Source organism: Oncorhynchus masou, chromosome 1, assembly GCF_036934945.1.
Source record: "Oncorhynchus masou masou isolate Uvic2021 chromosome 1, UVic_Omas_1.1, whole genome shotgun sequence".
Lineage (NCBI taxonomy): Eukaryota > Metazoa > Chordata > Actinopteri > Salmoniformes > Salmonidae > Oncorhynchus > Oncorhynchus masou.
The window spans coordinates 38,266,843-38,279,693 of NC_088212.1; the positions used below are offsets into that span (position 1 = coordinate 38,266,843).

The 12,851-nt window shown below is 44.7% G+C and overlaps 1 protein-coding gene across 1 annotated transcript; it reads left to right on the top strand.

The window, feature by feature from the left end:
* The first annotated feature begins 279 nt into the window (after nt 1-279).
* Nucleotides 280-11,150, top strand: LOC135543601 (rho GTPase-activating protein 25-like). Its single transcript, XM_064970999.1, has 11 exons — nt 280-706; nt 3,914-4,116; nt 4,362-4,449; nt 6,125-6,238; nt 6,550-6,757; nt 7,267-7,399; nt 7,713-7,786; nt 8,076-8,197; nt 8,717-8,874; nt 9,415-10,004; nt 10,210-11,150. Exons 1-11 carry the CDS (start codon nt 643-645, stop codon nt 10,409-10,411), a joined length of 1,956 nt encoding a protein of 651 aa, XP_064827071.1. The 5' UTR covers nt 280-642; the 3' UTR covers nt 10,412-11,150.
* The last annotated feature ends 1,701 nt before the right edge of the window (nt 11,151-12,851 follow it).

The following is a 12,851-nucleotide window of genomic DNA, read 5'->3' on the forward strand; positions in this document are numbered from 1 at the left end:
TCCTCAGAGTGTGTTGGGCTGTGGTTCTCATTAGGGCAGTTTTGTAGTATATTAATCAGTGCACAACTTCTAAAATAAATCACCAATGCTGTGACAGCAAGCCACAATGTTACAATTTTAGATGTAAAAAAATCTGGTTGAAATGTATGGCTGTGAACACATACCGTAGGCTGCATGTTGCCGTTAAGCGACATTGCCACAGCTTGAAGAGACTGCAACCCAGAAACAAAACCCACTTCCTCCTGAGAGAGAATAAAAGGAGGCCAGTGGTTAAGTGACACTGGTGAAAGGTTCGTCATTTCTATCGTAGAGCACTTGCTATGACATACCTACCTGGAGAGGGGGTATTTACAGTGCGGCAAAGTATTAGATTAGCAGAACATGTATCTAGAGGGAAGTAGAGGGAACATGAAAGAACGTGTTTTGACATGTTGAAAAAAAAAAAATGAAAAGATAGATTAGCAGCTATACAGGAAGTAGGAAGTCAGATACAGAGAGGTTTTAGTGTGACAGACAGACTGGAGATCTACAGCAAAACCCCTCATACATGTGTGTGTGCTGTGTGTATATATGTGAGTGTGTGTGTGAGTGTGTGTGTGTGTTGTGAAGTGAGATACTGATCTTTTCTATGAAGGAGGAATAATGTCTCTCAAGCTACCTCGGAACTGGGACTTCAGTACCCTCAAAGCTGAAACATCTAGAATAGGTAAGTTACTGGATGTTATCCTAAACATTTAGCTATTCTTGGGAGTCATTGCATTTGCTTAAATAGGAAAATGTGTTGTTGTATCATCAGTTGCGTTGTACACTAGTGCATGTGTGTTACATGCGTCTATGAAGAGGTATAGAGACTGGACCTGTGGGTTTAACGGCCCAGTGCAGTCAAAAATAGGATTTTCTAAAGTTATATTTCCACACTTTGTGGTTGGAATAATAACAATTGCTGTGAAATTGTGAGAATGTAGGAAGAAAAAGCTTAAAATTTCAGCCTGTTTTGGTGGGATGGAGTTTTGGCTTGCCTGGTGATATCACCAGGGAGTACATTAGCTACTAGACCAATAAGAGAGTTCTAAACCTCTCTGCCAATAACAGCAAATGTTCAGTTTTCCCCTCCCCACTCTGACCATTCCCAGAGTCCGTGCAAAATTCTTGCTTGAGAAATGGCTCTTTCCTAAGAAGCTACTTTTGTTTCTTTTTGACCAGTTTAATTTAAAACATCACATTAAGTTACTTAATTGTTACCCAGAAATGATTTGATATTGAGATAAAAACAGCTGCATTGGACCTTTAACTTTGATCCATCTGAGTGGGTATGACCACAAGTCAGAGATTACTGTGATGACACACCAAATGCATTTGATGGATCTCTTCTGTCTTCTTCTAATGATTTTTAAAAGGAAAGTAATCCAAAATAACTGAAAGTAATCAGATTACGTTACTGAGTTTGGGTAATCCAAAAGTTACGTCAGTGATTACAATCTGGACAGCTAACTAACTAGTAACTATAATGGATTCAATTTACAAAGCAACCCAGCCATCCCTAGACATGAGGTTGACTGTGGCACTGTGTGTGCCAGCGGCATACTGAGAGTGTTTTATTTAGACTGTTGTTCTTATACTTTGGTTATATTTCTGTGTTAAGCTGTGTTTGTGGTCCAGGGCCCTGGCTTACAGAAGGATCATGCACCTGATTACAGCAGGTGTGGTGCACCTATAACTTAACAAAACAGTGCATGAGTGCATGTGAATACATATATAGCCGTTATAGCCTTATATGGCAATGTCATGACTTCATACTGAAACAGTTAGTGGAATGGTGCAGTTGTCCTCAACCTGTCAGTGAAAACAGTGTGGATACTTCTATTTATGATGAACATGTTTATGAAGTTTAGTGGATACACATCAGCATTGCTGGGAGACAAGTGACTTCTTATTTCTATGAAAAGAAGTGACTTCTTATGCTACGAGGGCCACCCCTCATAGCCTGGTTTCTCTCTAGGTTTCTTCCTATGTTTCCGGCCTTTCTTGGGAGTTTTTCCTCGCCACCGTGCTTCTACACTTGCATTGCTCGCTGTTTGGGGTTTTAGGTTGGGTTTCTGTACAGCACTTTGTGATATCAGCTGATGTAAGAAGGGCTTTATAAATACATTGATTGATTGATTGATTGACTTCTATGATTGCTTAATTTATCACACGGTATACTTTACCAGTCAGTTACTCACAACCCTGAGAACTTAACCCCAGTCCTCATCTCAAGAAAATGTAGTGCTATAGTTCAGGCAGCAAGGCGTTTCTCATTTTCTCTGTGCCCTTTGGGTACTTTCAGCAGGAAGTTGATGAAATGTCAGAACAGTAGCTGTGACTCTGCAGACTTGTGTGTGTGTGTGTGTGTGTGTGTGTGTGTGTGTGTGTGTGTGTGTGTGTGTGTATGAGAGCGACTGTGTGAGAAGGCCTGATGACTTCTATAATTTCCCTTACACCTGTACACTGTACACACATTTTATCTACGGCATGGTTATCAGAGGATCAAAAGCCATACATGTCAATGGCCTTCTATAGGGATAAGAAATATGTACACAGAATGAATATGTATAGTCATGCAACTGAATGGGGCCAGTGTGTTCTGTCATTTCAACTGCTGAAGTTAGAACACTATTCCCTATTTAGTACCCTACTTTTGACCAGGGCCCATAAAGCTCTGGTCAAAAGTAGTGCACTGCATAGGGAATAGTGTGCCATTTAGGACTGGTCTCTAGAGGTTAAATATTCACGTAACTGAGATCCTTATTTGGAACTACATCTATTTTCTGCTGACTCTTTGTACACTCAATAGGATTGTGCCACTGCCACGCACTTTCAACCCCTCACTATTCCCACTGACGTGAAAGAGCTGGCATTCTTGCAACAAGCTCCGTTTGATTGAGAAGTTGAACATCTTATTCATGCCTCCATTGGGACTCCTGGGCCTAGGAGGTCCCGCGTCCAGTTGAAAAGGTCCTCAAGGGTCTGTGTCCGTCTTTCCTTTTTCCGTGGCGTCTCATACTTCACTGTGTGTGGGCCAGAGGTTCGTCCAGAGTCCTTTGACATGGCCCTCTTCAAGGGATGACGCTGTTAAAACAGACCAAAGGGTCTGCGTTTTAGGTGGGGGCCTTCAAAGTGTTTCCCCCATCGATGCAGTCACTTCCTGTTTATATAGCCAGGCTCGTCTTCTTCTCTTCTTTCATCTGGCCTGGGAGATCACGGTGAATTACACAACAAGTGAGCGAACGCTCTCAATCACAATCACACCATCTGTCCGGCGAGCTACAGTACCACCCTGCGTGCCAATCCATGTGTGATTTTCTCTCTCCATCGTGTGCCACGTAGCCTACAACTCTACCCCCATCTCCAGCCGTTCTTCATACTCTTCTGTTTATCTCTCTCATGCTCTCTTCTGAGATCATCCACAGACAACTTAGACAGTAAGTCATCATGTTGTTGAGCAATGACTGGCCTGTTAGTAAAGGACAAATGACTCAACCGTGTCTACATTTAGGCCTAGTTGAGACCATGTACTGTGTTATTGTTCCTGTGTTGCCCATCCCTGTAGTCTATTGTACATGATTGTTGAAGGCACAGTGTATTTGTAGGTCACTATTTTCCTACCATTGAACAATCACGACTAGAATCTAGAAGCATGCACCTTAAACAGGAAGCTTGGCAGGTCAGACAGTGGCGGCCTGTTTCCTGCCAGGCCACCACTTCTATCTGCCGCAAGTCAGATTGATGCGTGTTCAAATGAATAAAAGAGGAAGACCTGACTTGACGGATGTTGAGAGCCTTGTTGACATCCTGGCTGTGTTTAGTGAAGTGTCTGTAAATAAGGCTCTCGTTAACAGTAACGGCTGTTCTGTTTGTCTCCGCTCCGCGGCAGCACGGTCTAGGAGTGTGATGCCTGGAGAGGGCAGCCCAGGGTTAGGCTCGCCCGGCTCCACCAGGAGGTCCATGGAGAGGCCTCTGAAGGCTGGCTGGCTGAAGAAGCAGAGGTCCATCGTAAAGAACTGGCAGCTGCGCTACTTTGTGCTGAGAGGAAGCACACTGACCTACCATAAAGACGAAAAGGAGGGGACTGTCCAGGTGAGAGATGGGGTAGAGAAGAAGGCAGATCGGTCTGGGCTCTAGTTATAGCCTTTAACTTTGGCTTTTCCTGATCTGGTCATGTGGTTAGGAAAACCTTCAAGCATCCAAACAACACTACTGCTGTCAATATTCAGTGAGCATGTTTCCATCTTTATTGAAGTCCTTCCCTGTGTTTCCTGTAGCCTAGACATGTATGCGTTGTTTACTAAGATGTCAGTGACAGTCTGTCTCTCTGTCCCCAGGGTGTAATCCAGCTGAGGTTCAGTAAAGTCAACGAACTCCCACAGAATCAAGATGATCCAGGGAAATTCCTCTTTGAGATTATACCACGTAAGCAGAAGACGGTCTCAGTCTGTCTCTGTCTCTGTCTCTGACTCTGTCTCTGTCTCTGTCTCAGTCTGTCTCTGACTCTGTCTCTGTCTCTGACTCTGACTCTGTCTCTGTCTCTGTCTCAGTCTGTCTCTGACTCTGTCTCTGTCTCTGTCTCGCTCGCTCGCTCTCTCTCTCTCGCTCGCTCATTCTCTCTCTCTCTGTGTTCTCAATTCAATTCAATTCAAGGGCTTTATTGGCATGGGAAACACGTGTTAACATTGCCAAAGCAAGTGAGGTAGATAATATATAAAGTGAATATATAAAGTGAAATAAACAATCAAAATTAACAGTAAACATTACACATAGAGAAGTTTCAAAACAATAAAGACATTACAAATATCATATTATATATATATATACAGTGTTTTAACAATGTACAAATGGTTAAAGGACACAAGATAAAATAAATATGCATAAATACGGGTTGTATTTACAATGGTGTTTGTTCTTCACTGGTTGCCCTTTTCTCGTGGCAACAAGTCACACATCTTGCTGCTGTGATGGCACACTGTGGAATTACACCCAGTAGATATGGGAGTTTATCAAAATTGGATTTGTTTTCGAATTCTTTGTGGATCTGTGTAATCTGAGGGAAATATGTCTCTCTAATATTGTCATACATTGGGCAGGAGGTTAGGAAGTGCCGCTCAGTTTCCACCTCATTTTGTGGGCAGTGAGCACATAGCCTGACTTCTCTTGAGAGCCATGTCTGCCTACGGCGGCCTTTCTCAATAGCAAGGTTATGCTCACTGAGTCTGTACATAGTCAAAGCTTTTGAGTCAGTCACAGTGGTCAGGTATTCTGCCGCTGTGTACTCTCTGTGTAAGGCCAAATAGCATTCGAGTTTGCTCAGTTTTTTTGTTAATTCTTAGTTCTCTCTCTCTCTCTCTCTCTCTCTCTCTCTCTCTCTCTCTCTCTTTCTCTCACTCTCTGTGTTCTCTCTCTCTCTCTCTCTCTCTCTCTCTCTCTCTCTCTGTGTTCTCTCCCTCTCTCTCTCTCTTTCCCTCCATCTCACCATGTCTCTCTCTTGGCCTCATCTCAACATGTCTCTCTATTGCACTCAAACTCACCATGTCTCTCTATTGCCCTCAAACTCACCATGTCTCTCTCTAGTCCTCCATCTCACCATGTGTCTCTCTAGTCCTCCATCTCACCATGTCTCTCTCTTGCCCTCCATCTCACCATGTGTCTCTCTAGTCCTCCATCTCACCATGTCTCTCTCTAGTCCTCCATCTCACCATGTCTCTCTCTAGTCCTCCATCTCACATTGTCTCTCTCTTGTCCTCCATCTCACAATGTCGCTCTCTCGCCCTCCATTTCACCATGTCTCTCTCTCGCCCTCCATCTCACCATGTCTCTCACTCGCCCTCCATCTCACCATGTCTCTCTCTCTCGCCCTCCATCTCACCATGTCTCTCTCTCTCGCCCTCCATCTCTTCATGTCTCTCACTCGCCCTCCATCTCACCATGTCTCTCTCTCTCACCCTCCACCTCACCATGTCTCTCTCTCAGCCTCCACCTCACCATGTCTCTCTCTTGTTTCTCTGTTGAGAGAGGAATGAAAGATATACCTTTCAATCTATGTATGATGTATCCCAGTATGTTGGAGAGTCATACCCTCTCTGTATTCCAGGCAGCAGTGGTGATCGGGAGCGGCACCCGTACGTCCTCATGGCCAACTCCCACAGTGAGATGGAGGAGTGGGTCCGCACGCTGCGCAGGGTGGTTGGATCACCCTCTAGTGGAGGTACAGATAGTCTGCTGACATTAAAAGACAAGAGTTTTCCCTGACCAAGGGACCTGACCAGGAACAAAACATATAACTAGGACCCAGAATAGGTTTTTCCTGGTCAGGTCACATGGTCAGGAAAAAGCGGGTCTCTAGTCATCTGAACTTATTTTCTTGACTTTTGGTTCAAGGACTCTTTTTCGAATTGTCCTCGGGCCCATGACATAAAGCCGCAATCCATGAGGAACTAGCCACAAACTTGAAAAACCCTGTCTCTGATTCTCCAGTTTGGTCTGTGACTTACTCTAACCGCTCTCCTTCCCTCTCAGCAATATTTGGCAAGGGCCTGGGTGATACGGTAACCTACGAGCAGCGATTCGGCCCCCACATGGTGCCCATCCTGGTGCAAAAGTGTGCAGAGTTCATCAGAGAACACGGACTAAGCGAGGAAGGCATCTTCAGACTGCCGGGACAAGACAACACAGTCAAACAGTTTAGGGGCGCGTTCAACGCCGGAGAGAGACCTTCCTTCCCAACGTGAGACGCCTCAGCGCTAAACTAAGCTAAGCTAACTTACATAAGAGCGTTTGAAGGAACGTTCAAGGGCGCCAACGTACAAACAGACAATTATTACGCCCTTTTTATACAAACTGAAATCCCGTTGGCTTCTTTTCTAAAGGTTGCATAGTAAGATGAGAGAGATGCAGTGAGGATGATAGTACAGAGATGCCTGATACACTTTTCTGCTGTTAGTGCTCTGTGGCTTACACCACATCCTGTCCTAGTAGACAGAGAAAGACAGTTTTATAAGAACCTTCTCCCCACGCTGAGCTCTCTATTGTGACACATTTGATGAAAAGGGGGACAAACTGATTTGTAGCTGGATTCAACACAAAATAGAAATACACTCAGCACAACTGTATGTTTTTGTTTGTGTGTGTGTGTGTGTGTGTGTGCATGTGTATGCATGTGTGCCTGCATGTGTGTGCACGTGTGCATATGTGGGTGTGCTCGTGCACTGTTTCTGACTGTTTTGTGCCCTGCAGTGACACAGATGTCCACACGGTGGCGTCGCTGCTCAAGCTGTACCTGCGGGAGCTGCCTGAGCCAGTGGTGCCTTGGACACAGTACCAAGACTTCCTGGACTGCAGCCCCATGCTGGACCCCAACAGTGCTGCAGTAGGAACTAATATTTACTTCAATAAAGAAGTTAGCCAAATATTCTTAGAAATCAACATGTCCCCTAGGCTACAATTTGTGATTTAGCTCTATATCTGTCCACGGTGCCAAAATGAGTATGTACTGAATCAAAGTGTTGTGACTTCCTTTAATGATGACCGTAGCCAAATGTTCATGGGCATTTTTTTTCTTCTCACAATCATTTGTAATTTAGCTTTATTTCTATCAACCGTGCCAAAATGACTACATGCAGGCCTGCTGAGTAAGAGTGTGTTAGTTGAACTTTGTATATTCCAACTCAATTTCCACCCAGGGTCGTGAGAGACTGGAGAAGCAGATCAGCCTCCTTCCTAGAGCCAACTACAACCTCCTCAGCTACATATGCAGGTGAGCTTATACTTACACAATCACACATCAGGGTAGTGAATATTCAATTGAATGAAATATCATAGAACCTATTGACGAACGAGCTTCTATTGAAACATTTGAAAAGCAATTTGATTACCACCCTGTCATGATTAGTCTACAGCTTTTGCTCATACAACATTTTGTGTTTGACCCCAAAATATAAAAGCATCTGCATGGTGAGTGTCCTAACTGGGGCATGTTATAAGGTATAATATGGTGCTCACCCTGTGTGACTTTGCTGTCTAAACTGTGAACTGTGTCTGTGAAGGTTCTTATTTGAAGTGCAGCAGAACTCCAAGGTGAACAAGATGAGTGTTGAAAACCTGGCCACGGTCATTGGGATCAACCTGCTCAAGCCCCAGATTGAGGACCCCATCACCATGATGAAGGGTGAGACCAGACCACTTGGGCTAAGAAATTGCAGTGTGAAACCCGGGTTGACGTTAATTCCATTTTAATTCCAGTCAATTCAGAAAGTAAACCAAATTCGAATTCCAGCATTTCCTCATTGAAAAACATTGGAAAGAATTTGAATTTCAGTGTACTTCCTGAATTGACTGGAATTGAAATGGTTTTGACCCCAACCCTGGTGTGAAAAGGCCTTTGGTGCATGCTGTAACGGGGTGTAATTGTCATTATCAGCAGCAGTAGGCCTATGCTTTTATTTTGAAAGTCATACCTTTATTTTGAAAGTCATACCTTTATTTTGAAAGTCATACCTTTATTTTGACATACTGCTGCTTGACGCAATGACAAACTGACCTCACTGTACAGTTTGATTATTTATGAAATGAAGATGCATAGATACGGTATCAATTATGTCAACAAATGGTTTCCGTATCCTCGTTCCCATTCAGATCTGTCTTTTGTATGAACCGACTGTGCGCTTGGCTGTGTCTCTCCTCACAGGTACTCCTCAGATCCAGAAGCTGATGACAGTGATGATCAAGCAGCACGAGGCTCTGTTCCCTCCGTCTAAAGACGTGGCTCCTTCACCCCCCATCGAGAAGAGTGACAAGAAGAAGAACAGCGCTCCACGCAGCTTTGTGGGCTGGGAGTCTGCTGAGGTAACAACATCACACAATCATTTTCAACGCAGCCCACAGGGCTCTGGTCAAAAGCGGTGCCCTATAAAGGGAATAGGGTATTATTTGGGACGCAACCTTAAAGAGATTCTTCTCTTATTTCATATCGGGAACGTGGTACAACACATGCACAATTAAAGGAGTAATACATTGAGAACACCAAACATTAGGAACACCTTCTTGATACACACGGGACAATTTGAGAGTGAAAAACCCAACAGCGTTGCAGTTTTTGACACAAACTGGTGCATCTGACACCTACTACCATGCCCTGCTCAAAGGCACTTAGATCTTGTGTCTTGACCATTCACCCTCTCAATGTATACTCAGTGTATATTATGATACATTATTATATCAGTAAGCATTGCATAGCTACACTCCTGTAAATGTTAATGTGTGTTGCAGTGTGTAAGAACACTTTAAATAAAGCTTGATTCAATTTCAGAATGTTTTGGAGAAGAAATTGATATCTCTCTCTCATTTTAGTTCTGTGGTCTAAACCCATTCTGTCTGTCCTTGCAGTGTGAGGGGTCTCTGTCCGAGTCTCCAGAGGAGGAAGAGGACACAGACACACTGGAGCCAGATCCAGTGACCATCTCCATCCCCCAGGCAGGGCCCCAGCAGCCCCACGCCCCCTCTTCATCCTCAGCCTTGGACCCCTGGTCCGGGAGCCCCCGCAAACGCACCCAGACCCTGCCAACCCTGAACTGCCCAGTCCCCGGGATGGCTGGCAAGCTGGAGGCCATAAAGTGCTGGAGCCACATCAATGAGTGCAGCGAGGAGAAAGGGGAGAAGGGGGAGAAGACTCTCTCAGAGGACATCTTTAAGATCCTGGACCTACAGAGGACCTCTCTGTTCGGAGAGGTCCAGAAGAAGGACGGGGAAGACAGAGGGACGGCCAGGAGAGGAAGTGACATCACAGTCACCTATGATGACATCACAGTCCCCTATTCCAAACCCAGCAGGGACCCCCAGCGGAAGTCTCAGCCAGCGACCCCTGAGAAGAAGACAGAGGCCAGAAGAGCTGAGGTTTCATCTTCAGCCCAGCAACCAGACAGTAAGGTTGAACAGCAGGAGGACAGTCGGGAAGACACAGAGCACCTTGTTATCAGGTCTGTATTATGGAATACTGTCTCTTTCCCAAATGACAATCTACTCCCTATATAGTGCACTACTTTGACTAGGGCTATAGGGAATAGGGTGTCATTTAGGATGCGGATACTATTTTATTGGAAAGGACACGATGTCAACACAAGTGTACTGTACTCTGCATTCATAAATGCAATCTCTCTCCCTCTCCTCTCCCCTCCCATGCAGCCTGCAGCAGAGGAACAGAGAGCTGAGTGCCACAGTAGCGGAGCTGCAGTCAGCCCTGGATACAGAGAAGCGCTGTGTGTCCGCTCTGGAGATCCGGCTGAGGAACGCAGAACGCAGCCGAGACGAGGCCCAGAGACGCAACCAGGAGCTGGACCAGGAGATACAGCAGTTCCTCTCCAGAGAACCAGGAAGACCAACTTAGAACCACAAAGGGGCCAACCTAGATCCAGTAGTTCCCCACCAGAGAACCACGAGGGACGACCTAGAACCCAGAAGTGCCTTTACCCTTAAGTTATCAAAGAGATCCCTCAGTACAGTATATGGATCTTTAACCTAGAGATCTATTAACAAGGGAGAGAGAGGTAGAGAGTCAATGTCCCGGCCAGAGTTGTAACCCTGGCCGGGACCTGAAAAATGTTGCTAGCTTGTCAAGTTTGTTTGGTGGGAAAAACCATGTATAAACTCTGTATCTAAAGCAGATGTTGACTACACTTCACATTCATAGACATACAATGAGGAATGCTGCAAATGTATGTAAATGGCCTTTGCTTGGTGTAGCTGATTATGGACGTGATGTGTGTATTATCCTATAAAATGCTGATGGTTGCTGACCATGCAGGGGCTGTTACACTTCTATTGTTGGATAACTTACAGCATGTAAATGCAATAGCTATTGGTGCATAGTGTCCAGGTTAAGATAATGTCCAGGACACTTGGACTATAATGTACTGTATTAGTATGGATGCGGATTCAATTCATAGAGCAGCGCGCTGGACAGCCAACAATATGGCTTTTAAAGGCATTTTGCCAACTTTCCCGGAGATCTCATTCATGGTAAAACGCTGCGCATGTCGGCTCAATTGTTAAGGTTCGAATCATGTTTAAATTTATTTGATCAGCAAATGAATAAAGAACAACATATTAAGTTGACTGACCAACAATCTGCACAGTTTGTCATTATTATGGTTGAACTACAACCTTTTAAGGGGGATCGCATGTGATATGTGTAAATATGCACGTGAGATAGAGTGAGAGAGACAGAAAGAATGAATGAGATGAGGGCCAAAGAGAATGTCGTCACACACTGAAGGGGTCAGAAGAAAGATATTGTAAGGCCAGTGGGAAAATGGCTGGAATGTGTGTGCGTGCGCGTGTGTGCACGTCTGTTTGTGCATTCTGTGTGTGTGCGTGTGGGAGCACGTTTGTTTGTGCATTCTGTGTGTGTGCGTGTGGGAGCACGTTTGTTCGGGCATGTCTGTGCTTGTGAGAAAAACAGGGAGCTAGTGGAAGTGGGACACTGGTGTTATCAAGCATTCTTCAGCATTGCAGGAAGATTGAAGAGAGATGGGGACTGGCGGTGTACAAAGGAGGCATTGCGTAAAAGGGACCGCAGGGGAGATAACGGCACGTCTGTCAACTGTCACCCTGGAGGATGGGTAAGGGGGGAGGGGGGGGGGGGTCCTGTTCCCTCCCATGTCATCTTCTCCTCACTATCAAGAATGTATCTTTGCAGGTCACTGTCAGAGACTCGGGAATGAGGAACCCAGAATTAATGTGGAAACAAACTGTAGCAGATTCTAAAAGTGCGGTTAAATTATACGTCTTAATTGAGAATCTGGAACTGGCGGTAAACATGAATTAATCTAGCGGAGTCCATCTTTAAAGGCAAATCTGAGATGACGTGGTGTTATGATGAGGTATCGAGGGGATTCTCAGGTTTTGGAATCACTCATTAAAATACCGTTCGTGCGTTCATCTTAAAAAGAGAGGGAAAGAAAAGAGAGAGTGGGCACGTGACTTTAAAGGGGAGGTTAGTGTAGATTACTCCTCTGGTCATTGGTCAGTGGAGATGTGTTCTAGTTTGAGCCATCCAGGTTCTAGTTCCATTGTCACCTTTGACTCCATGCTGTCTCCCTAATCACAGTGGAATGCAAGGAGACTAGCCTGCCCTTACAAAGCATGGAGTCTGCTCTTGCAAAGCCCTCTCCCTCCTGCACTCCATTCTGGGCTGTGGAATCTGGACTAAAGCTGACCTCAGAACCACTGTACTGATGTCTGACTGACATGTGAGGGCATAGCGCAGAGCACACTGGAAACTACGTCTTGGCTCCTGTGCATTCAATAGGCAGTTGGGCCTCTTGGTCAGACATTCAGACAGAGATAAACCATTTGAAACACTCCAGTGACATCTGCAACGTGTTCGCCAACTGAAAGAGGAAGTGCACTTAAGTGCTGCAAACTTTGAAACACAAGTGGGTTATGAGTAGATTATGGAAAAGTTGTGTTGTGTGGTCGACTTTGTTTCCACAACAGACGAAGACACAATTGAAATTCTTGCTCTCATAATACAACTTTTTTTCTCCAACTGAAATATATGCTTTTCAAGTTTTTATTTTTAACTATTACCATTTATGTCATAAAATACTAATGAAATGCACGGTCATCTGCGCACTGCTGTTCTCATCAGCTGATCTTAATTGGTTTGTTATGTGTTCTCCAGACTTGCAGAAGTCCATAATTTCTCATCACTGCCCATTACATCTCACACCTCATTACATTTCAATTGAATTTGGGAAGGCACTGTCCAACAGACATATCATGTAGCATTCAACATCAATAGACCCTTTATGGATTTGTCAAAA

Excerpts from the sequence above, each read along its gene's own strand:
- LOC135543601 (XM_064970999.1), top strand. The coding sequence starts at position 643 with ATGTCTCTCAAGCTACCTCGGAACTGGGACTTCAGTACCCTCAAAGCT. Across the intron at positions 7,400-7,712 it reads TGGACCCCAACAGTGCTGCA|GGTCGTGAGAGACTGGAGAA; the intron begins GTAGGAACTAAT and ends ATTTCCACCCAG. Across the intron at positions 7,787-8,075 it reads CTCCTCAGCTACATATGCAG|GTTCTTATTTGAAGTGCAGC; the intron begins GTGAGCTTATAC and ends GTGTCTGTGAAG.